This window comes from Phaenicophaeus curvirostris, chromosome 14 (assembly GCF_032191515.1).
Source record: "Phaenicophaeus curvirostris isolate KB17595 chromosome 14, BPBGC_Pcur_1.0, whole genome shotgun sequence".
Taxonomy (NCBI): Eukaryota; Metazoa; Chordata; class Aves; order Cuculiformes; family Cuculidae; genus Phaenicophaeus; species Phaenicophaeus curvirostris.
The window spans coordinates 899,256-922,693 of record NC_091405.1 but is presented as its reverse complement, the minus strand read 5'-3'; the positions used below and the strand labels follow the sequence as shown (position 1 = coordinate 922,693).

Genomic DNA, 23,438 nt, shown 5'->3' with positions numbered 1-23,438 from the left:
GCCTTATTGGCCACCTGGGCACATTGCTGGCTTGTGTTTGTGTCCTTCTCTGCCAGGCAGCTTTCAAGCCAAATATCTTTAAAACAGTTTCATAACTGGGAGGAAAGGTTACCATTTTGTCTCATTCTGCCTAGAAGATGGACTAACTCAATTACCTTTTGATGAAATAATATTGGAAAAATGAACTGAATCAAATTATTTTATCAAGTGCCAGGAAAAATATTTTCTAAACACACAGTGATTAATGCAAATGCTAGTATTAAAGTACTGACAACTATGAAGACACATTTCTGTAACATTTCATAGAGCGTAATCCTCTTTTTTGTCAACTATAAATTCAAAGTGATTTTACCTTTTTATACTGAGGTTGACTAAGAACAGAGGTAGGATGGAATCGCACTTTCTTCTCCTTTGGTCCCGTTAAAATCATGCTTTCTCTGTCTACATGAACTAGATTGGGATACATCCCAGCCACTAAGGCAGCTTTAACTACAGCCCAGTTTTCAGAGTTAGTATTAACATATTTGATATCGGCTCCTCCTCTGGCTCGAACAAAACCTGATGAAAGAGGGCAAACGTGCTATATTTGCTTGTATTTAAGATCTACCTTTTTGCTTCTCAAAAGGAATTTGAAAAAAAAAAAAAAGTACATTTTTCACCACTGCCAACCATAACAGGATCAAGAAAAAATTATTATGCTTACAATCCTCCCTGATAAGGGGTTTTACACAAACATAGAACAGAATTACTTTTTAAAACACAAAGGCATTTCCTATGGAAATAATTTATTAGAACATGCTTTCAGTTATGTTAGCTGCTTCCTGGCCACACCTCACTACAATATCTGCACCATGCCCAGCATGAACATGTACCGGGTCAATTGCAAATCAAAGAAGGAAAACGACATCAGTGAACACTATTGTTTTTACAGTTTGTATGCACTCATACTAGGTATACACTTGACTCCAAAACTACATTAATTTTTTTTCAAAGCTATTTACCTGAGGCTCTAAGCTGGCCAAGCAATTGTGTTCTCATTCCTATGATGATTTCCATTGTGGCTTGACACAGGAAGTTCTTTTCACAAAAGGCTCTCTCCCAGCCATCACTGCGTGCTTTCTGCCATGCCTGGAAAGAATATTGTTTTTACATTTGCGTATTGATTTGACTAGCTAAAATTTAAAAATGCATGTTTTTTATTATATCAACAAAATGAAGGCAAAAACCATTCTGAAAGAAAGAAAATGTCCCAAACGAGACTTGTTTTTTTTTTTTGTTAAATACTAGATTCTCATTACCTATTCCCTAAGTTAATACAATGATTGGTATGTTAAGTTATTTTAAGATCATCATATTCAGTTATCAGTGTAACAGGATACGAAGTGGCATCTTGTTGCAACATTCAGAATTCAACCAGGTTTGAAAAAAACGAAGTATCTGACAAAAAGTGTTCACTCACAAATTTACAAGTCCAACATACAGGAAAGCCACTAGGTAAAAACAGTTTCTTCTCCAGGGACAGAATTAGTCCAACTTGACTGGCACACCCAACTTGACTGGTACATCATTCACTTTGATAGGTGATCTATTGTGATTACTACTCTTTTCAAAGATGAAACAATACCTGGAAAGCCCTGAGAAGTGCCATATGGTCACTAAATGTTCCAGCAGCAAAACGTTTCCTACACAGCATGGATGCACGCTTTTGAGAGGCCAGCGTAGGTAGGATAAAAGGATCTCGATATGCAAGAGTGCAAGCAATGGTAAGAATGGGATCCAGGCACTTCAAAACAACGGCGCACAACACCATTTTACCAAGGTGTGGCTCTACTGGTAATTCTGTGAGATGATAACCAAGTTCAGTGAGATCTTCCCAAGGGTCCATGGCATCTATTGTCTATATTGAAAAAAAAAATAAAATCAAAAAACAATGGGAAGGAGGAAAGGGGTGGGAAAGCTGACAAAATTCATTTACAAAAAAAACCCAGAAAGGATGTGAATACTGCGCTTGACTTGTTTCCAAACACTAAAAAAGCGAGTTACACTCTTAACAGTTTGAGATGAAACTTCTAAGCAGACTCTTCCCTTAAAAAAATACCACATTCACACACAAAATGAAAACAGACAACTCAAAGCATCCTCCAGTAACTACACAACAGTCTCAGCACAAAGAAAGCTCAGTAAGCTATGTCACTACACCACAAATACAGAATCAAATACAATTCCCATCTAAACCTGTTCCTCTGCTGACCTTAAGCATTTGCACCGCATTTCTCACAGTTAAAGCTGGTGGAGGATCAGGAGCTTTCATAAGAAAGTCAACAATTGGACAATTAATCGGAGCCAGAAGTTTTGTGTGCAAACAAAGCTCCTGCAAGTTAAAAAAAAAAAAAAAAAGACTGTTGAGACTAGGGGGAGAAAAAAAATCAAACTAAACACTTTTTTGGTGTAAACAGTTCAGATGATATTTTTTAAAAAGTAAACGCTCACCTGCAGTGGCATTCTTAGTAGTTCTGGAGTCTGAAATTCTAACATATTCTGAAATCGGAGCCTGCTGAAGAGACGAAAACAGATTCCAGGCTGACAGCGCCCAGCCCTTGAAAATAAAATATGGAAGTTGCTTAAAATTAGAGTTTCTTCTTAAAAAAAAAAAATAACCCAACAACACATACACACAAACTTAGAAAAGAAGCGCATAAGCAGGTCTAAGGAAAAGGTAATTTTGTTGTAAAGTTTAAGTCTCACAGACAATGTGAGACTTTTACAGTACATAGATTACTTTTGATAGCATGAAAATCTTATTGTCATTTTACCCCAACAGTTAAAAGGTCTGGAGAAACAAAAATAAGGCCTATCTAAAAATAAAGTGATGTGGGGTTTTCTGCTAACCTAAGACGAATCCAAACCTGAACTGTCCTTTGCTGTAAGGAATATAAGTCAAACTTCCTCGCTTCCACTTCACATCCCCCAGACACTCGGAAGTAAGAGGTAGAATGAAGACCAAACAGCTTGAGTGAGAGGACAGAGACAGCAAACGCTCACATTCACACTCAAATTCTTGCAGGTTAAGGCCAATATCATATTACCAAACACAGACATTTGTTGCTATACATCCTCTTAGCCCTCACCCAATGTTAGGAAGAATATGATTCCTCTTATTAAGTCATGAATGGTTTGGAGAAGGTGTAAAAGGAATCACTGCTCAACGTCTCCTCTAAGATCAGGATGAAGATGAACTGATTAAAAACTAGCAATTGGCAGCCCTTTGGTCACAGAGAAGTTGTGAAATCCCTTATTGGACACTGTGGTTGCTGGTGCCCACATGGGAGAAAGAGAAGGGGAACAAATTGATGGGGGGAAAACAATCTAGACCTAAGGTAAGCTTTGAGAAATTCCCCAGTGCCACTTTTTATACAGCTTGGGAAATTTCTCCAAGAAAATACATGTTGACCCTTACTCTTCTGCAGAGAATTCGCGTTGGCCATGATCCACCATAATATTGGACTGGGCTAGTAGCATTACCCAGTACGGCTGCTACTACCCTGGTTACATTATCCTTAACATACAAGACAGCAGATATCTGCAAAATGAAATCCAGTATGAAGCGTTTCTTACCTGCCCTTCCTCTGGATAGCACTGGCTTTAGAAATCCACACCGTTTTTAGCATTGTAACACAACTCAGTGCATCAAAAGACTTCTATAAAAGCAAAGCAAGGAACATAAAAACATCTCTGAATAGTGTACAGGAAATAGGAGCTACTAGTGTTTTAGACAATCAACAGAATGTCTCTAAAAAATATAAGCACGAGCCGCTTCTGGCACAAAGGTGTGTTGTAAGGTACTTAATTTCAAGTGAATTCATACTAACCCATCACAGTTTACTTGTGCTACATATTTTCCTAAATTAAAAGTTTTCTAGGCAATAGGTAATTGGAAGTCAATAAAAGACATGGATTGCGTTATGTGGTATCACAAACCAAGCAAAAATACGTTATTACGTTGAATAACGTTTTCCTCTTTGTCTCGCTTAGAAATTACATCCTTATTTTCCCACGTTTGATGCAAAATTACAACAAAAGCTGTATTACCATGAGAACTTCAGAAATTTGATACGCATATCTCCTATGATCTAGTCATAGTCTAGATCTTAAACTGCCTTAAGTTATCTCACTTTACTGGAACAAGTAATTAGGGAATGGATATTCAACACATCAAAAACAACGCTTAAGCACTTAATTGATGAGCCTTCAGCTAGACACGATAGTTGGACAAAGGAAACTCCCAGTGTTCTCCAATTCTCAGGAAGATGGCAGTCTAAACTCATGGAATTGTGTCAAAAATCAAACAGAAATACTACATTAAAAGAAAAAAAAGAATCACCAAAGTTGTGGATACATAACTATATCAACCTGCCATAGCTTTTACAGGGTTTTTCAACAGCTAGATATTACCACTAATTGTCATAAAACTAATGGATGTCAAACCTCTCGGTGAGCTTTGTTGCTTGACACGCACTAGCTCAGCCTACTTAAAAAACAGGTCTCCAAAATTTACGTATTATGTATTTTAAAATAACACCAAGAAGTTTACATCCCAAAGAAAGTTTAAGACAATAGTACCTCTTTCATCTTGCCCGAGTCAATAACAAATACAACATCATTGACTGTTATGCTGGTTTCTGCAATATTAGTAGAAAGAATCTGCAATTAAAGAAAAGAAACCAAACACTGTGGTAAGTATAAAAGCAAAGACAAAATAGGTCAAGACAAAATCTGATGAAGTCCCCTGGTACTTACTATTTTGCGGATGCCAGAAGGTGGACTTTGAAGGACCCTCTTCTGATCCAAGGTCTGCATATTTGAATGAAGCATGAAAACTTGGTATCTAATGCAAAACAAAGCGCATTTTTAAGGATCTTTAAAAGAAACAATAGAGACTCAAGAAAACCACAGAAACTAGAGGCTTTACCTGTAAGCATCATCAGCAAATCTCTTGTCATCAAAAAGAATACGGTCTCTCAGGCTAACTATCTCATCATATCCAGGAAGAAATATTAAAATCGCTCCTAAAAGAGAAGTTAGTTTGCACAGTTAAATAGAAAATTCACTTCAAATATATTACAGTACTGCATATATTAGCACTCCAAAGGTTTAACCTAATAGGTATTACTGAAAAAAAGCACAATTCCTCAGAAGCCAAATCCACAGTAACTTATTGGGAGTATGTGTATACACCTACCGGCACCACAACCGTGACAGATGTTATAAAGTATGTGCATAATCAGGTCCAGATCCACTTTTTCACCATCAAAACTGTGATGATAAGCTTTCAATAGTTCTCTGTCCTCTGCACTAAGGTCACTACCACTTTTTTGTACCAGGGAACTTTCATCCATATTTCCAGATTCCACTGAAGCACTAGAACACACAAATACACAAGCCAGAGTCAAGATTGTTTGCTTCAGCTTTGCATTCAGCCATCAACTCAGATTCAGATGAAGACCAGCCAGACTAGTTCTCTTGAATCTAGAAGTGCAGTGGAACAGCCTCGCCACAACAGGATTACTGTTTACTGATTTAAGTATTAACCCAGCAAAACATGTAACTTCCAATTTTCAGCATTAACTCTACTTATAACACAACCACAAGCACATGTGTCAGAACTCAAAGTATAGATACCATTTCTTTATCTGTTAAAGGAAAAATTTTAAAATAAATGTATTTTCCAAAAACTTCCATACCGCAACAGTTAAGCAGGTACTACATTAACAAAAACTACACTAAGAGGAACTATAATAATGTAGGTCTCTACAAAACTGTAAGTAAACTATGATAACCAAGTTATAAAAAATAAATTCTTGGATGACCTACTGACACGTTACTCACATAGTTTCTTTATTATGAGTATCATGTATCAACAATATACAGACAAAAACACACAGCAGACTTCCTTCCAAAATAAGTATCTGAAATTAAAATGGTACAGGGTATAGAATTTGCATATTTAAGTTACTATAATCACAAACTGCCTAGATATATAATTGTGATAGTAATGTCCATACTAAGATGATAAACGCTCAGAATATAAAAGAAATGGGGCACAACAACCCTATGCAGTGCTATAGACTAGAAAAACTGCCTGGAGAAGAACCTGAGGGTGTTGATCGACAGCCATCTTAACATGAGCCAGCAGTGGCCCAGGTGGCCAAGAAGGCCAATGGCATCTTGGCTTGCACCAGAAACGGCGTGTCCAGCAGGTCCAGGGAGGTTATTCTCCCTCTGGTCTCGGCACTGGTGAGACTGCTCCTTGAATCCTGTGTTCAGTTCTGGGCCCCTCACCACAAGGATGTTGAGGCTCTGGAGCGAGTCCGGAGAAGAGCGACGAAGCTGGTGAGGAGTCTGGAGAACAAGCCTTACAAGGAGCGTCTGAGGGAATTGGGGTTGTTTAGCCTGGAGAAGAGGCTGAGGGGAGACCTCATTGCTCTCTACAACTACCTAAAAGGAGGTTGTAGAGAGATGGGAGCTGGCCTCTTCTCCCAAGTGAGAGGTGACAAGACAAGATGGAATGGCCTCAAGCTCCACCAGGGGAGGTTCAGGTAAGACATCAGAAAAATACTTTTCACGGAAAGGCCCACTGGGCACTGGAACAGGCTGCCCAGGGAGGTGTTTAAATGTGGTATGGATGAGGTGCTCAGAGGCATGGTTTAGTGGTTTATAGGAATGGTTGGACTCAATGATCCTGGAGGTCTTTTCCAACCTAGTGATTCTGTGAAACCCTACACAACTAGAACCATAATTAACCTACAAGCAAATAATTACTGTGATACTGAATACAACATTTTTTTTTTATATAACTATGTTTTCAAAATATTCCTATTCTCAAATAATTCTTGCTATTTAGGCCAGATGTTAGAGTATAAAAAGCTAAAACCTGTTCTGATTAAAAGAAGACAAAACATACACTTCCCTTCACCGTGCTACACTATCGCTTCTGCAAAGTAGTTATAGCTTACCCGTAGGACTCCAACAGGTCAACAACCTCCGTCTGTCCGAAGTGCTTCGCCCAGTCCAAAGCCATCCTGAAAGAGTTGCATAGAAATCTTTAATTTCTCACTTCAAAAGATAGATACGAATGGCACATTACACGAGGAGACAACTGACACCACACTTTACTATTAATTTCTGCATGATTTTTAATCAACACTGTTACTGCTGGATCAGCAGCTTCCTCCTTTGACGTGCATAAACAGGTGTGATAGCGATATAATTTTGAGATAACTGCAATTCTTTGTCAAAGAAGAATCTCAGTTTTACAAAGAAGTATATGCAAGCCTATAGAAGGAAATGAGAACAAAGAATATGCCATTCCTTCAAAACCCACACACCAACACGCAGAGATAAACAAACCATGCCTTTTTGTAGTACCCTTTACTAGCTCCTTTAAATCATCCCGAGAAGACATACACCAAACATTTTTCTCCAAACTCTGTGAAAATATTTGGCTTTTTGATGTCTTACAGAGGTTGCCTTCCCCATAATGCAGTTCACTCTGCTCTCCTTCTAAACTGCAATCCTTCCCAAGTTTGTCAAGTGATAGTACCAAACACCGGACTCCTGGAATCATAATACTTGTCTTCCTATATTAAAATTATTTACTGTATTTCCCTGTTTATATAAAGACAAAATTCACAGCCACAGAAATCTGATGTTTACAGATTCACAAATATTTCCACGATACAGAATCATAAAATGGTTTGAGTTGGAAAGGACATTAAAGACCACCTAATTTCAGCCCCTCTGCTATGGGTAGGGACACCTCCCACTAGGCCAGGCTGCTCAAGGCTCCACCCAACCTGGCCTGGAACAGCTCCAGGGAGGGGGCACAAATTCCCTGGGCAACATGTTCCAGTGCCTCACCACCCTCACTGTGAAAAAAAATTTCCTCATTATGTCTAGTCTAAATCTGCCCCCCTCCAGTTTATACCCATTGCCCCTACTCCTATCACTACAAGCTCTCGTAAACAGACCCTCCACATCTTTCTTGTAGACTTCTTCCAGGTACTGGAAGGTCGCTGTAAGTCCTCCTCAGAGCCTTCTCTTCTCCAGGTTGAACAACCCCAACTCCCTCAGCCTGTCCTCATAGCAGAAATGCATCAGCCCTCTGATCATCTTTGCAGCCCTCCTCTGGACCCGTTCCAACAGCTCCATATCCTTCTTATGTTGAGGATTCCAGAACTGGACACAATACTCCAGGTGAGGTCTCGCAAGAGTGAAACAGAGGGGCAAAATCACCCCCCTTGATCCACTGGCCACAATGCTTTGATGCAGCCCAGAATACGGTTGGCCTCCTGGGCTGCCAGCACACATTGCTGGCTTTTGTCGAGCTTCTCACCAATCAGCACCCCCAAGTCCTTCTCTGCAGGGCTGCTCTCACATCACATCATCTCCCGTCCCATACTAAAATCAGGGATTGCCCCGACCCTGGTGTAGGACCTTGCAATGTCCTTGTTGAATCTCATGATGTTCTCACAGCCCCACTTCTCCAGCCTGTCCAGGTCCCTCTGGATGACATCTTGTCCATCTGGTATGGCAACTGCACCACTCAGCTTGGTGTCATCTGCAAAACTGCTGAAAGTGCACTCAACCTCGCTGACAATATCATTGATGAAGATATTAAACAGCACTGGTGCCAGTATAGACCCCTATAAGGGACACCACTTGTCACAGATCTCTACCTGGACTTCACACCATCAACCACTACTCTCTGAGTACGACCACGCAAACAGCTTCTTATCCACTGAACCATCCATCTATCAAATCCATACCTCCCCAATTTAGAGTAAAGGACTTCTGGCTGCCATGACTTTTCAAGTACCATGGAGAGCAGCTTGGCAACCACATCAGCCAATTCCCTCAGGACTCTGGCATGCATCTCATCAAATCCCATAGACTTAAATATGTTTGGGTTCCTCAAGTGGTCACAAACCTGATCCTCCACTACAGTGGGAAGGATTTTACCTCCCTGGTCCCCATCTTGATGTCTGCTGACCCAGTGGGAGTGAAGAGAGCAATCTGTCAGAGAAGACTGAGGCAAAAATGTTGTTAAGTACCTCAGCCTTCTCCTCGCCTGTTGATACACACTCACTATTTTCAAGCATCAGTGGGGGTACATTCTTTTTAACCTTCCTCTTCTGACTGATGTACCTGTAGAAGCCCTTCTTGTTAGTCTTCACTTCCCTTGCCAACTTCAGCTCCAGCTGCGCCTTGGTCTTCCTGACCCCATCCCTACACAACCACACAGTGTCCCTATACTCTTCCCAATACTTACATATATATATCACATCAAAGATCTTTGCACCTGTAATGTCATATTTTTAATTCCTGTATAGGTCACTCTCTTAAAATAAAAACCACAAAACATTTTAGGTCTAATTCAATCAATCTAGTGAGAAAGATGCCAGTTTTTCTTCCAAACAGTGTGTTAAATCAAACACATTGAAATCAAGAGTATATATTCCGTATTAGACACCATTTAAATAAGAATTCAATTTATATTTTACAGAAAGCAATGTGATAATTGGAAGTTAGAAATTGTTTAGAACTGTAAAAACCTATTAGTGTTTACAGTAGTCTGCTAAGTTAGCAAATTAGTTTAGATGTTATAGAAATTTCCTTCTCACTTTTATATCGACAAATACATCTTTCAGTTTATCTATTTGTTTTTACCAGCCATTGGATGATTTGCAGTGGATATCTGCTCCCATACTGATTAGTTGTTCTACTTGACTCAAAAAGCCTCTCCCTGAAGCAATCATTAGCGCAGTTGCGCTGGTTTCACTGTGCCTATAATCAACTGAGAAGTACAAAAAAAAAGTCAGCAAAACAAATACAAATGTTATTTTTTCATCTAAATGTAGGATATGACTTCCAAAACAAAGCCCAGAGAGAATTTGTTTACTCATTTCATCCCACCAGTCAGTTCATGTGAATTTAACACTATTTTAGAAATGTCTTAGAACATCTGTCAATACTTCAAAACAAGTACAACAACAAATTACTGCAAAACTTAATTCTGCTAACCCTATTCATTTTTTCAATAGGCAGAACTCAAAGGTAACAACGTTTGAAATTGGAGATGAAATACTACAGAAATTCAAGACATTTTGCAGTTGTTTTCCTCATCTTACTGCATAACAGAAACTTACCACTGATGTTTTCAGTTAAGATGAGATGGAACACCTGAGCAAAGGAATCAACATCTTGATGCAACCAGATGTCAGAAAGACAGGAATCCATTTCTTTTATTAACCATGGCTCAAGGCAATCCACATCTTTTTCAGTCTGAAGAGAAAATAAAGTATTGAAAGATTAATCTCTTCTCAAGGGTTGTCCTTATTCTTGTATAAGAGAGACAAAGAATTTGAACAGTTTTTGAAGTAACAACTAGAAACACAGCATTCAGATGACAAGCATTTATGGTTTCATATGCAAGTACTTTAAACAATGTCAATCTGGTCATTTGCACAAAAGTTATGCACGACCATCACAACTGGAAAGCACACTTCAGCTAGAGTAGTTCATGTTAATAAAAAAAAAATTAAAAAATATGTTTTAAAATATGTTAATATCCTTCTAAAAACTCTACAGGAGTTATATCTTTAGAAAACACTTTTAAACAGGTAGTAATAACATAACACAGAAAGCAGATTTAATAAACTTTTTCAAATAAAGGAGAAACTTACCAGCTGATTAAATACAGGGTCACCACCGTCACTGAAGAGATTATTCTCTTCATTTGCACTTCGGACAGATCTTTGCCTCCGAGATCCTGGTTTGCTCTTATGTTCTTGAGTAGAACACCACTCAGTAAGAGTGCTTTGCTGTTTTTCTTCTAGGATGCATAAAGTATTTCCAAAAAGAGTTTTACATCTGTCCTAATTATCCATTGTTTCCAGTTACAAGAAATAGTTATACCATTCAAGCTCTTTTATTTATCTATATTTGTTACCAACCCATATAAATTCCATGATTAAGGGCATCCAAAGTGCACCACTGTAAACAATTGCTATAAGAATAAGGTAAAAAAATATCATTTAGGTGGTTAACCCCCCAGTCTCTCCAATATTCCAACTTACTGCATTCCAATGAGCTTCCTAAGCAATTCTCAGTCCAGATATTTCTCCGAAAGTAAAATACCAAATAAGAAGTGATATAGCTCCCGTATGTAACAACTAGGTTTTCTATACAAGCAGAAGAAACTGTAGATAACAGCAGTGCCTTAACTGAACTCTTTTATCCACAATGACCAGAATTGAGCAATGCAATAAACATAGACGTAGGACCATATATTATTGCACTGGTTATTGATTATTGTTGGCTTGTTTGGTCATACCCTCTGTGATCATTACTTTCCATTGCCAGGAGTACTGTGTCCAGCACTGGAATCCCCTGCATAAGGGGGACATGGAACCATATGAATGGGTCTAGAGCAGGGCCATGAAGATCATCAGAGGGCTGGAGCTCCTCTGCTATGAGGACAGGATGAGAGAGTTAGGCTTGTTCAGCCTGGAGAAGAGAAGGCTCTGGAGAGACCTTACATCAGCCTTCTGGTACCTGAAGGGAATCTACAAGAGAGCTGGGGAGGGATTGCAGTGATAAGGACATGGGGGATGGCTTTAAATTAGAAGGGAGAAGATTTAGACTAGATATGAGGAAGAAATTCTTCACAATGAAGGGGATGAGACCCTGGAACAGGCTGCACAGGGAAGTTGTCGATGCTGCCTTCCTCAAAGGGTTCAAGGCCACGTTGGATGGAGCCTTGAGCAGTGTAGTCTGGTGGGAGGTGTCCTTGGCCCATGACAAGGGCGTGGGACCTGGTTGGGCTTTAAGGTCCCATTCAACCCAAGCCATTTTATGATTCGATAGCATTGAATACACATACGCCTGAAGAATGCAGTGGAAGTGTTCTGTACAAAATGTACAAAATCGTGCCCTCTAACAGCTACACTCCAATTTTCATCCAAAAGTCAGCACGTAGTATTTTCTGCTTCTGTAGTTTTCATGTGGCAAAATCCCCCATAAATATGCAATTCTACTCAATAATAATTACAAAAAATACATCATTTATCAACTGAAAGCAAACATACAACCATAAAAAGAAATTTCTTTGAAGTTATATAGAATCACCAGGTTGGAAAAGATCCATCAGATCATCAAGTCCAACAATTCCTATCAAATACTAAACCATGCCCTCAGCACCTCGTCCACTTGTCCCTTAAACACCCCCACCAGCTCTTTTTCTGGAACATGGGGTTGGCTTTCTCCTGAGCTGCTAGGATTTCCTTTTTGAAGAGCTCCCAGCCCTTGTGGGCTCCCTTGCCCTTAAGTACTGTCTCCCATGGGACTTTGCCAACCAGCCTTCTGAACAGTCCAAAATCTGCCCTCTGGAAGTTTAATGCAACTGTTCTGCTAACCTCCCTCTTCACCTCACCTAGAACTGAAAACCCTGTCATCTCGTGATTGCTTCGTCCCATAATCTATTGCAATAACGTAAACACTGAGATCTAAAAGATACTTGCTGTCTTCTAATCACACCTCATTTCATATTCTGACTTTGGAATTTTAACAGAGAATCATCCCATGTAGCTGTTCAATCTATCAGTCAATGAGACTCATTTCCAACCCTAACAATTAAGAGGAATTAAGAAGAAGAATTAAGAGGTCCACAAACCTTGCTGCTTCTCTTTTTGGTACTTTAGCATCTCTTTGTTTGTATACCCAGTGCTTCGTAAAATATCCTCCAAAAACATCTCCTTAACTTCAAAAGGTCTTCCTTGTACTGAAAGTAAAAGTAGTTCATAAAGTGTTAGATATTCCCTAGCTTCATTTATGATCCGAATTTTAAAAAAGGGTTTTTCAGATACAAAAAGTGAATTATACATTCTTAGGGCCTGATTTAAGGAATTATTCTTTTCCTTGAAAAGAACTGTAGAAGTATCTTCAGTGGAGTTCATTTTGTTAAGATTACCGGGCCACAAAACAAAACAAATTTCAAAAGGGGAATGTCAGCTGGGCACCTTGTTTCCCATTAACCTCTTCAATTCTTTAAGTGTTACACCAAGAGATGCTCTGAAGATTGACAGTTATAAATGGCAATTTTATCAAAATGAGAAAAAAAAAAGACTCATTTTTGTTTATGTTTACAAAAGAACAGTTAATTGTGTAAGACACCTGGATTAAAAATTATAACCGCAATTAATACAGTTTTAGTGCACGATCCCACAAGCAGACCATCACCTTTATATTAAACCACTTTATCTCCTTAGAAGTATATGATGAGAAAAACTTCACTCAATTTCCTCAATCGCTTCAGCCCAATTTGGCTCTTTTTTACAGAGTACTTCCTGACAAATAAGACAATCCAACGGTCCTTATTTCCTAACAATCTACCCTGATTTCTGTTTCAATATCACTGTCTCCTAGACCTTACTTACAAGGCATTAAAGGATTCTCTCTCACAGGAAGAATTAAAATCTCTAGATTTTAATTTCTCATACCTTAGCAGACGTTTACCATACCTTAGTTTAAATCACTTAGGGCTTTTCTCTTGTTCAGAAATAACAAGCTACAGCTCACATACTTTTAGAAGGTATTACAAAGTCTTCCAGCATTGATCACAAAGTGTGTGCTACAGGAACGCACAACCACAAACTGGTGGTTTCTGTGCTAAGGATTTTGTCAGCTATATTATTGAAGGAGGATCAAATCTTTCTCATGACATTAACAGAGAAAGCCTGCAAACCCTCTTCTTTTATTTCCTAAATTCTCAAAATTGGAAAAAGCAAAGGGTTTTTTTCAACTGTAACTCATCTGTTTTGCAGACTAAAGTAAGTGATAGCAGTGCAGCCACTCAGGTTAACCAGAGAAAAAGATTGTCATCAGGATTTCCTGAATAAGCATACTGATCTAAATGAACAGGAAAGCCACAAGGAGAGTCTAGTGGAAAGCCATAAAATAATTAGAACTGAGGTTTCCTTCTCCAAAAATAAGTCTAAATCACTGAAATAGCGTAATTTCCGGATTCCTGCCTCCAACAAGTTGCAAGCCTTATTTTACTAGGTACAAATTGAGAATTGACAATTAAATATTTCTGTCTATAACGAAACAGTTTTCTTTTTCAGGAACATTCAAAAAATTAAACCGATGATTTGTAGATAAGATTCTCAGTTAAGTGATTCTACTCATATCCTGGGACTGTTGAGCTTCCTAAAAAAAAAAGGCTGACATGCAGAAAGCCTACTATGTTGGTTTGAAAATACAAGGTTTCTCTTGAAACACTCCTACTGAGAACAAGTTGTACTTAGACATTGTTGCTGAAAAAGGAAGATCTAGAGGTGCCACAGGAGGTCACCCATGTGCAAAATTTGCAAGCCAGAAGGGTGAAGAGAAAGAAATACAAAGCATCTTCCACACGTTTTACCTCTACTAAAGATGAGTCAAATGAAATAAAAACAGCAGTAACGATAACTTTTCCTTGCATTTGAATGTCATCTAACTGCAGATTACAAAGTCCAAATCAAAATTAACAGAAATTGCCATGGTTTTTCTCAGTGTTTACCTAGACTATTAGCTAATTTATTTAAAATAAAGAATCATATGATTAAAATATGAAAACCCAATTTACCTAAGACTGTACTTCTAAAGTGACCAGCTGCAGTTATCTGTGTTTTATCCACTAACCAGCAGCAATCTCTGAGAGACCTGAAGAACTGGAATTCACAGGAATGAATTAAAATCGATCACACTGTTGCAGATCCTAGGGTCTACACTATCATGTAGACCAGCACTTTAAGAACCTTTTCCTGTTTCCTGAATTAATCAGAGCATGGGTCAGGACATCCCTGCACTTACAGAACTTCCTGCGATAAAAACTCTCAGATCTATGCAAATAGCTAAAAACCCCACAAAATTAACAAACTAAGAGCAAGCATTGCTGTAACTCTTAGCGTATTTATCATGTTCCATTACTCAGCACGGTTTGCTATTGTTTAACCTATAAATGCTACGGCAGGTATACCTAGACTTAAGATTTTACACGAATACTTACTGTGCATTATTGGGCAACTTCCAAAATATCTAACAAAGAGATCTGCATCCAGAGCAGCACTAGAAATAATTAGTTTTAAATTATCCTGTTTCTGCAACATATCTCTCAGTTTTATTAACAAGAAGTCACTGAACCTATCCCTCTCATGTACTTCATCCTGTAACAAACGGGGTGGGGGAGAGAGAACAAACAACAGATAAACATCATGGACTCAAGATTGTAACTTTCCACAAATATGAAACTGAAAGATATAATTTGCTAGTACATTGAAGACACATAGAAATGTGTTCACCTAATTTAAGACAGGATTTTTTTTTAAATATTCAAAAGTAACAAATATTTCAAAAAGTTTAATAAAGCTATCTCAGAAAAACATATATCAAGAAATTTTATACACTGCTCTGTCAAGATGCTAACCACATACAGCTTGATTTCAGAGGTTAAAGCGAACTGAAACTTTTTAATTCTTATATTTGAATTAATTTTCAAGATAATGACAAACTGCCAATTCTACAAATATATTAATATATTCTCACTTCACAATTGACGAATGTTTAAAGAAATGTATGATAACACACAATGAAAAAAGTTAGATTGCTTAGATCCTTTAAGTCACACAAAAAGCTTATCCCTAATTAAGTCACATGACTGACTAGAGTAATTGCTTTTGTTGGTGCATTCTGTTCTGGTTTTTGTATTATGGACTGTTGAAGCAGGGACGCAAATATATTTTTAAATACAACATTTTTAGGCTGAAGTCAACAATGTATAAATTGTTCTCACTTTTTTTTTTATTTTGATAAACAGGCAGGCATCTAAAATTATCACGAATATTTGTCTTCAGCCATGGAGAGCTCAATCTTGAAAAAAAAACATTCCGGGTTCCACTGACATCAAATTCCACAACAGGAATACTCACATCATCAGAAATGAACGCCTAAGTAATTTGCTGAAAATTAGACTAGTCATTATCTTGAAAATATCTAGGCTCACGGAAGGACCGCAAATCTTGTACTGCTAAAACAAGCTCATGATACAAAAAAATTCTGACACACTTGTGTTGAACCATATATACATAAGCCCCCTTAAGGCTCTTCTACTTTCTGACAGAGGAAGTTCAGAGAAATTTAGAGCTCTGTCCCCCACAATTGCATAAAGATTCCAAAACTAATTATTGGTATGAAGCTAAAATAAGATACTGTTACAAAATTTTTAAAAAAGGCAAAAAAAGCAAACTATGCACTATAATAAGGACTCAGTAAGTCTTTAACAGTAATTCAGATTCTAACTACATAAAAACACCGTAAATGCTCAGCAAATTAAAGACAACAAGGATCTTATCTGGCAATCTATAAGTAATACACATTGTTCAACCTCACATGAAATACATTAGGATTCTTACCACAATAACATGTGTCACTGTTGACAGAGTGCTGTCTCCTGCCATCAGCGTGCGAAGTAGGATGCCATTAGTGCAAAATGTTAACAGTGTCTTTGGAGAAACCCTATTGAAAAGTTCATGAAGATACTTCAGTCTTTCACACCATTTAAATGCATACTAGCTTTCCAAGACTTAGTGAAAATTAAATTATTAACAGCTGCTCACCAGAAATGGAATTAGATTATAGTTCTCCCAAGGAATTCACGCATCCTATTTGTTTGTAAACATTGCCTATTCCCAGAGCATTCCTAAGGAATCTCAGTGCTTAAGCTCCCAACCTTCAGGCAATGGATTAATTAACACAGTGAGATTCAAATTTATATAAATAAATAAATAACCAAGCAAAATAGAACCTTGAGAATCACTTCATGTTGTTTAATTTACTGGAAAATTCAGCATGGACTGCTTTGGAAAAACAGGTGCCAATTCTTCAGTATATGCTTTGATACAGTTTTGTATTTGCCTATACCTGACTGAACCACAAAGAAACGAGTTGATCCGTTTCAAGTGCTTTAATTTTTCTCTTCAAAAACTTCAAAATCTTTAAAAGTTAATATTCTAGTACCTGTGGCAGAGTTATTTGTGGAAGTGAAAACAGTGATTGCCACACTACCCAGCATTGTCATTTGAAGTACTCAGAAGTTCCTTTGTATTACACCGTACAGTTCTCTTCTGAAATTAATGAGCTCACTCACTGCATTTCTTTCGAAGTTCGGAATTCATCCCTCCTTTCAAAAATCCTCCCACCTTTTAGATTCAAGGAACACATTTAACGTGTACTTTACCCATCTCTACTACTCTCTCTTCTTCAATAGCTTTCTAGAAATCATCACTGCTCTCTAATAGTTAAAAGGTTAAGACTCCTGTGTTACTGTAAAAACCTCCATCCCACATCTTCTTTTATGGAGTTGGAAATATAGCCACCTCTCTCTTTTGCTCTTTCTCTTGAGAGGACCTATTGATTTCACTTGAGCAGGATTTTCTGCATTGCTTGCAATAATTCCTCCACTTTGATGTGAGCTACACTTAGTTCTTCTTCAGCCAGCATAATAGGCCCACATATCAATCATGCAATTAAATTTGAAATTTGTCTTTACTAGCTCTTTCAAGCCCTTAACAGAACTGTTAACTCCCATATACATATTCAAATTCTTCTTTAATTTTACTGTTTTTCAAGTGTATTCAAGTTTCATTAGCTATGTAACATCTTGATCCATGTAGCAACATAACTAGCTCTACATTTTGCCATCCTCTCATTCACACTCCAACACCTGCACATTTCTGGAAACCCCACTATCTAGAGAGTTCAAAGAATCTAGAAATCACACAACAGCTTTCAGACTTTCATCTACCCCTACTCTACTTTAGGAATAAGTTCCTCAGCTGACCTAGAGTTCTCTACTTTCATGTCACTTCACGCTTTAAACAGTAGTTAATGCACACTAGACCGTCAAGTAATGCTCAACCTCATCAATCTCTCTAAAACTTTTGTGCTGTTTCCTTTTATTTCCCCTATCAACTCTCACTATAGCATCTGTTACAGTGTGCTGCTCTGCCTACCTATCTCCAAAGCTTGCAGAACTTTTGGATCTAACCACGTTAAAAGTAGGGAAAAAAAAAAAAAAAGAGGAAAGTGTAGGCTTGATCTGAATTCCACACACACACCCCCAAGCAGAAACGAAGAGAAAATACCTGCAATTCACTCACATAAGACAACTTACTACACGAAAACAAAAAATACAGGAGGAAAACTGTCTTTTTCACTCTTAAATATTCGACTACCCAAGCAACAACACGCTCTACCTATACTTTACATACTAAGCTTATACTAGGCTGTATCCCAAATATATTGTAGTTCGTATGTACACAAATCTAAAGACTTCAACACAAAATCAACTGGCAATAAGAAATGCCATAAGTACCTGCTTTCTAATCGAATCTGATAACCAACTGTCTGGCCAATCTTTTCTCCTCTTTCTGCTGCCACTCTTTCAGCCACAGCAACGGCTGCTAAACGTCTCGGTTGAGTGCAAAATATACGACAGGGAGTCCCAGTTTTGTAACAGTCATCAAGAAGGAACTGTGAGATCTGCAAAGAAGTGGTTTAAAGTTCCTTGTCAATTTGATAAAGTCATAGCTTTTTTACCAGAAAACCATTTAAGTGCATCTCAATATTACATAGGTTGCAAGATAATTCACCATAAGATTATCATTGCAAATGTGCTTGAAAGGGTAGAAAGACAGCAAACAAATTTCTGACTTTAATTTGTTTCAAAAGAAATAATTTAGGCTTCTCTCTCCTGCTTCAGAGAAATCTATATAAAATATTTGTAGATAATCTTTCATTTAAACACAAAAATATTCTACTAGAACTAGCTTTAGAAGGAAGGGGGCTACAGAAAGTCATGAGTACTTTCCCTTCAAAATCTTATATTACTGTAATGAAAACTGGTTATCAATCACAAAACTGTGCAGAAATATTTATGCTTTTACTAAGTACCTACTGGCTTAATATTTCAAAAGCAAGAAAGTGAATCAGAACACAAGACTTTCAACTGCATAGGAAAACAAATGCCTTAAAAGCAGCACAAAGCAATCCCTTATTAACTAAATATTAAAAAATGCATTAGTTTTTTTCTAAATAGTTTTTATTCCATTAAAGAAACATACTTGTGTAGTTTTTCCGGACCCAGTTTCTCCTACAATCAAAACAACTTTATTATCCTTTATTAGTTTAACAATTTCATCCTGTTTTTCAAAAACTGGTAGCGATTGCCTGAAAGAATCAAACTCCGATTCCCCTCTTTTCACTGGAACCTGGGGGATACCACTGCTGAGTCGTCCACCTGTCTTATTCACTCCTCTGTTTTCTGTGAAGAGAAGTTAACACTTCACTTGGGCAGATGCAAAAGCAAGTCACTAAAATATTGCTTAAAAATCATACATAAAAATGAACACTGCTAACTTTGAATGCATCCCTATAGATGTGTCAACTGACAAACACACATTTACAAGCCATACTCACAGTAACACATCCTGTTACAATGCTTGAAAGAAATATTATTCAAAGGAGTTCTTACTTTCTTAGATACTTTGAACAAAAACAATCTATGCTGGTGCATTGCTCAGTGTCAAAAAAGGTCATAAAGAGCAAAAAGAAATAGAAAACAAATGCAAAAAAATAAGCTGCCTGGCATATTTTCTTCGTTATATTCACACATTCACACCTTCACAGTTCACATATAAATAGTCACTGTATAGTTAAACTTTTAAATTATTCCAAACTAACAAGGTTGTCTCCTGAGAAAAAGATAACTTTGCCGTGGTTCAGATGCCTTCTTACACATGCTCCCTGGTCTTTTATGACCTCTATTCAGTTAGTATTACATAGACCAATACTCTAGTCCCTAAGATTTATCTGAAATCATGCAAAGTGAGACATGCTGCATATCTAGACCCCTGGATCCACAGAGCACAGTGTTATACATTAGAAACCAATGCAGAACTAACTAGAGAACTTGCTCATCTTCAGAGAAGACTACTTCAAACTCGGTATTGTAAATGCTATTCTGCAACTCCTTAATAATTATTTTCCAGAAAAAGGAAAAAACTTGCTCTAAGTTCAATTGTATATATTAAATGTGTTTAACAGATTAATATATTAAATTACAAGCACTGCCTTACCAAGACAATCACAGACTAACAGATTGAAAAAGCCAAAACCTATTCTGTTTTGCAAAGAAATTAAAGGAAGATAAATTTTACACTATTCATTAGTTTATGCCTTACATTCCTAAGAAACTGCTTTTCAGTACTCTTATGATTCTGTTCATTAAGCAACCCTAATAAACAAATGAAACAACTGAAAAAGAAAAGTAGCAAAGGAAGAACATAAAGCATAAAGCATCATAAAGCAGAAAAATTCAATGAAACAAGGCATACTGCTGTGTTTTCTGTCCACCACGCTCAGCTTTGCCCACAGAAACACAACATAGCTCTTTCACACTCATAACAGTTAAAGCAACAATCTCATTAAAAGTATTTTTTTAAAGCCATGGTGTATCAGAAATCTGTCTTCCAGTGAGCTCTTTCATATTCTAGAAGCCTAGATATAAGTCTCTCAGAGACCAAATATATTTTAGAAGATAAAACAAAAAAATAACTACTAATTTTATTAAGAACGTGGATTGCTATAAGCAGAACAGCTTTTCTCATAAGGGTGTTCTTCTGTAGCAGTCCTGGTAATACTTCTTTCTTCAATCTCAGCTCACGGAATTCACATTTCAGAAACATACTTCCAAATAAATTTGGCTGGAACTGGCTCAAAGATTCAAAAGTAAGTTAGTGCAAAGCAGACACTGGAAAGTGGGTAACATAACTGCCTAAGTTCCTTTCAACACCAGTTCTAAATGTCCCCGTTACTAACAACAAAAAGTCAATAAAAGTAATGGGTTTGTTTTAGGGATGAGTGTCAGCTGGGTTGTAGGTTGGTTTACTCTTTAAGCCATATCGATCACCAGTCTATATCAGAAGATACCTTGAACATACCCGATTCAACAGCACATGCATTTCCTCGCTTTGTCTTTGGCCGAAGTTCTGATCGCTCTTTACTTGTGACGGGAAATCTCACAATTAAACTCCGAATGGTATGTTTCGTACTAGAAGCCAAGCAACAAGTCATTACTGCACGTGACACTTCTGATCCATCCTTCTTCCTTACAGTCAGGTATCGATTTGCTCCTTTTCTGAAAGGAAAAAAAAATATATTTTAGGAATAAGTAACCTATTTATATTTTAGGAATAAGTAACCTATTTATATTTTAGGAATAAGTAACCTAGTTACATCTATGTAATGATCTTTGACGGTAATTCTTTCAAGGTAGAGGTCAGCAAACGCTGCTATGGTTTTACAACAGTACACAAATACACACGCTATATGAAAAACTCCATCTATTTGGGGGTTCCCTGAAACCTTCCATTTCCACTAGCTTTTATGTAAGAGAAAATAACACCATCACGCCTGCATACCAATGCTCTTCTCCATCACTTCTCAACAGAAGCACTCTTTTGGAGGTGCTAGTCCAGGTCACGTTTTATCTGTCAAGGTATGAGATACTATGCAAAACCCTTAAACATGAAATAGTGAGTGGAAAACAAAACAGATCTCGATGAGAAGTCCTTTGTATTGATCCACGAAATCCAGAAAACGTTACAAGGTCATGCCACTTCAAACTAACCATGTACAAAGATACTTGTTTTTATCTTAAACTTTTTTCTCTAGCACTATTTTGTGCAACAGTGCACAATATACACTAGGAACAGAGATAATTTTAAGTCATGAAATTCCACGTTTGCACCAAACAAATAAAATAAAAATGAGGCTCTAACTTACCCTTTGCTTTTAGATATCAGCCCAAGAGACCGACAAAGCCGGTGAACAAATGCTCTTTCTGTACTTGTGAAAGAAGAAGGAAATTCCATTTCTAGAAAGATAATAAAAGAAGAACATAGAACCACGCAAGACACGGTGTTCTTAGAAACACAGAATCACTAAGGTTGGATAAGCCTGCTGAGATCATCAAGTTCAATCATCGGCCCAGCACCACCGTGCACTGAACCGTATCCCCAGGGGCCACATCTACACGTTTTTTGAACACCTACAGGGAAGGAGACTCCACCGCTTCCCTGGGACAGCCTGTTCCAATGCTTCACCACTCTTTTCATAAGGAAATTTTTCCTGCTATCCAATCTATACCTCCCTCGGTGCATCTTGCGGCCATTTTCTCTCATCCTATCGCTCGTCCCTCAGAAGAAGGGCCCGCTCCTCCCCCGCACACCACCACCTCCTTCCAGGCCTTCGCAGCCAGCGCTCAGGGCAGCCCTCGGCCTCCCCAGGACGCAACGGCCCCGGCTCCCCGAGCTCCTCCCGTCGTTCCCGTCCCCCCGCAGCGCCAAGGGCAGAGCGGACCCGGGAGCCGGCGGGAGACTCGGCCTCGACCCCCCCCGCTCCCGCCCCGAGCCCCGCACCCTTCTCCTCTCCGCAGACGAATCGATCCAGGGCGAGGTGCACCGCGATGTCCACCTCCTCGTCCACGCGGATCTCCCTCGGCCCCTCGCCCCGGCCGCTCGAGGCGGAGGCGGCGCCGCCCGAGCCCGCCGAGCGGCCCGGCCGCGACATGGCGGCGGCAGAGCGGCGAGAGGCTCCGCGCGCCTCGGCCCAGGGCAGCCCCGCCCCCGGCCCGCCCCGGCCCGCCCTGAGCGCGCCTCCCGCGCGCCGGTGGAGGGAGGCGGCGCCGGCCGCGCGGTTTCTAACTCGCGTCGTTTTGTGGTTTGTTTTTTTTTGAAGTATGATGATCCCTAAGGGGTTTAAGTCTCAGAGACTTCTCTCACAGCTCCAGTTAGACTTCTTTTCCAGAAAATCGCCAATTTAGCCGTCCATTTATTCATTAACTTCATTTTAGATCCTTGGAGGGGCTGCATCTGAATCTCATCCTCGTCAGCGGACAAGGTGTGAGAAGGATCGTTTCTGTGATGCTTGAGGCTTATGTACCACGGGCCGTCTCACTGGGGAAGATGCTCAACATACGTACCCTTTCATCCAGAAGAGCATATATGAACTTCTGTGGTAGTCTGGGTGCTTACACATCCAAGCCACCAAAGCAAACACTGTGGGTAATGAACCTTCTCGATACCACTATGAACAAAGCCTGTTAACTGCTTATCCTTTATAAAAATGGAATGGAACAAACATCAACTGTGTCTGAGAAGCAATGAGTTCTGCTGACTGAATGCAAGAGATGGGGACAAGAACCATGTCCAACACTAAAGTGAAACTTCTCCAGCTGCCTGTGGCAGTCACCACAGCCAGAAGGCTCCTATAGACCTTCCTCC

The 23,438-nt window shown here is 38.7% G+C and overlaps 1 protein-coding gene across 1 annotated transcript in view; it reads right to left on the bottom strand.

The window, feature by feature from the left end:
- Positions 1–22,705, bottom strand: part of LOC138726513 (3'-5' RNA helicase YTHDC2-like) — a 32,931-nt gene extending 10,226 nt beyond the window's left edge. The window contains exons 1-22 of the mRNA XM_069868316.1: positions 22,575–22,705; positions 21,940–22,030; positions 21,096–21,292; positions 19,218–19,417; positions 18,470–18,636; positions 16,509–16,611; positions 15,107–15,263; positions 12,731–12,838; positions 10,743–10,891; positions 10,206–10,341; positions 9,727–9,853; positions 7,014–7,079; positions 5,240–5,418; positions 4,970–5,066; positions 4,798–4,885; positions 4,621–4,701; positions 3,616–3,698; positions 2,491–2,596; positions 2,252–2,371; positions 1,625–1,897; positions 1,002–1,128; positions 353–558 (exon numbers count right to left, since the gene is read on the bottom strand). Coding sequence (XP_069724417.1) covers positions 353–558; positions 1,002–1,128; positions 1,625–1,897; positions 2,252–2,371; positions 2,491–2,596; positions 3,616–3,698; positions 4,621–4,701; positions 4,798–4,885; positions 4,970–5,066; positions 5,240–5,418; positions 7,014–7,079; positions 9,727–9,853; positions 10,206–10,341; positions 10,743–10,891; positions 12,731–12,838; positions 15,107–15,263; positions 16,509–16,611; positions 18,470–18,636; positions 19,218–19,417; positions 21,096–21,292; positions 21,940–22,028 — 2,859 coding nt within the window. The 5' untranslated portion in view covers positions 22,029–22,030; positions 22,575–22,705. The remainder of the gene's footprint in view (positions 1–352; positions 559–1,001; positions 1,129–1,624; positions 1,898–2,251; positions 2,372–2,490; positions 2,597–3,615; positions 3,699–4,620; positions 4,702–4,797; positions 4,886–4,969; positions 5,067–5,239; positions 5,419–7,013; positions 7,080–9,726; positions 9,854–10,205; positions 10,342–10,742; positions 10,892–12,730; positions 12,839–15,106; positions 15,264–16,508; positions 16,612–18,469; positions 18,637–19,217; positions 19,418–21,095; positions 21,293–21,939; positions 22,031–22,574) is intronic.
- Between the last annotated feature and the right edge of the window lie 733 nt (positions 22,706–23,438).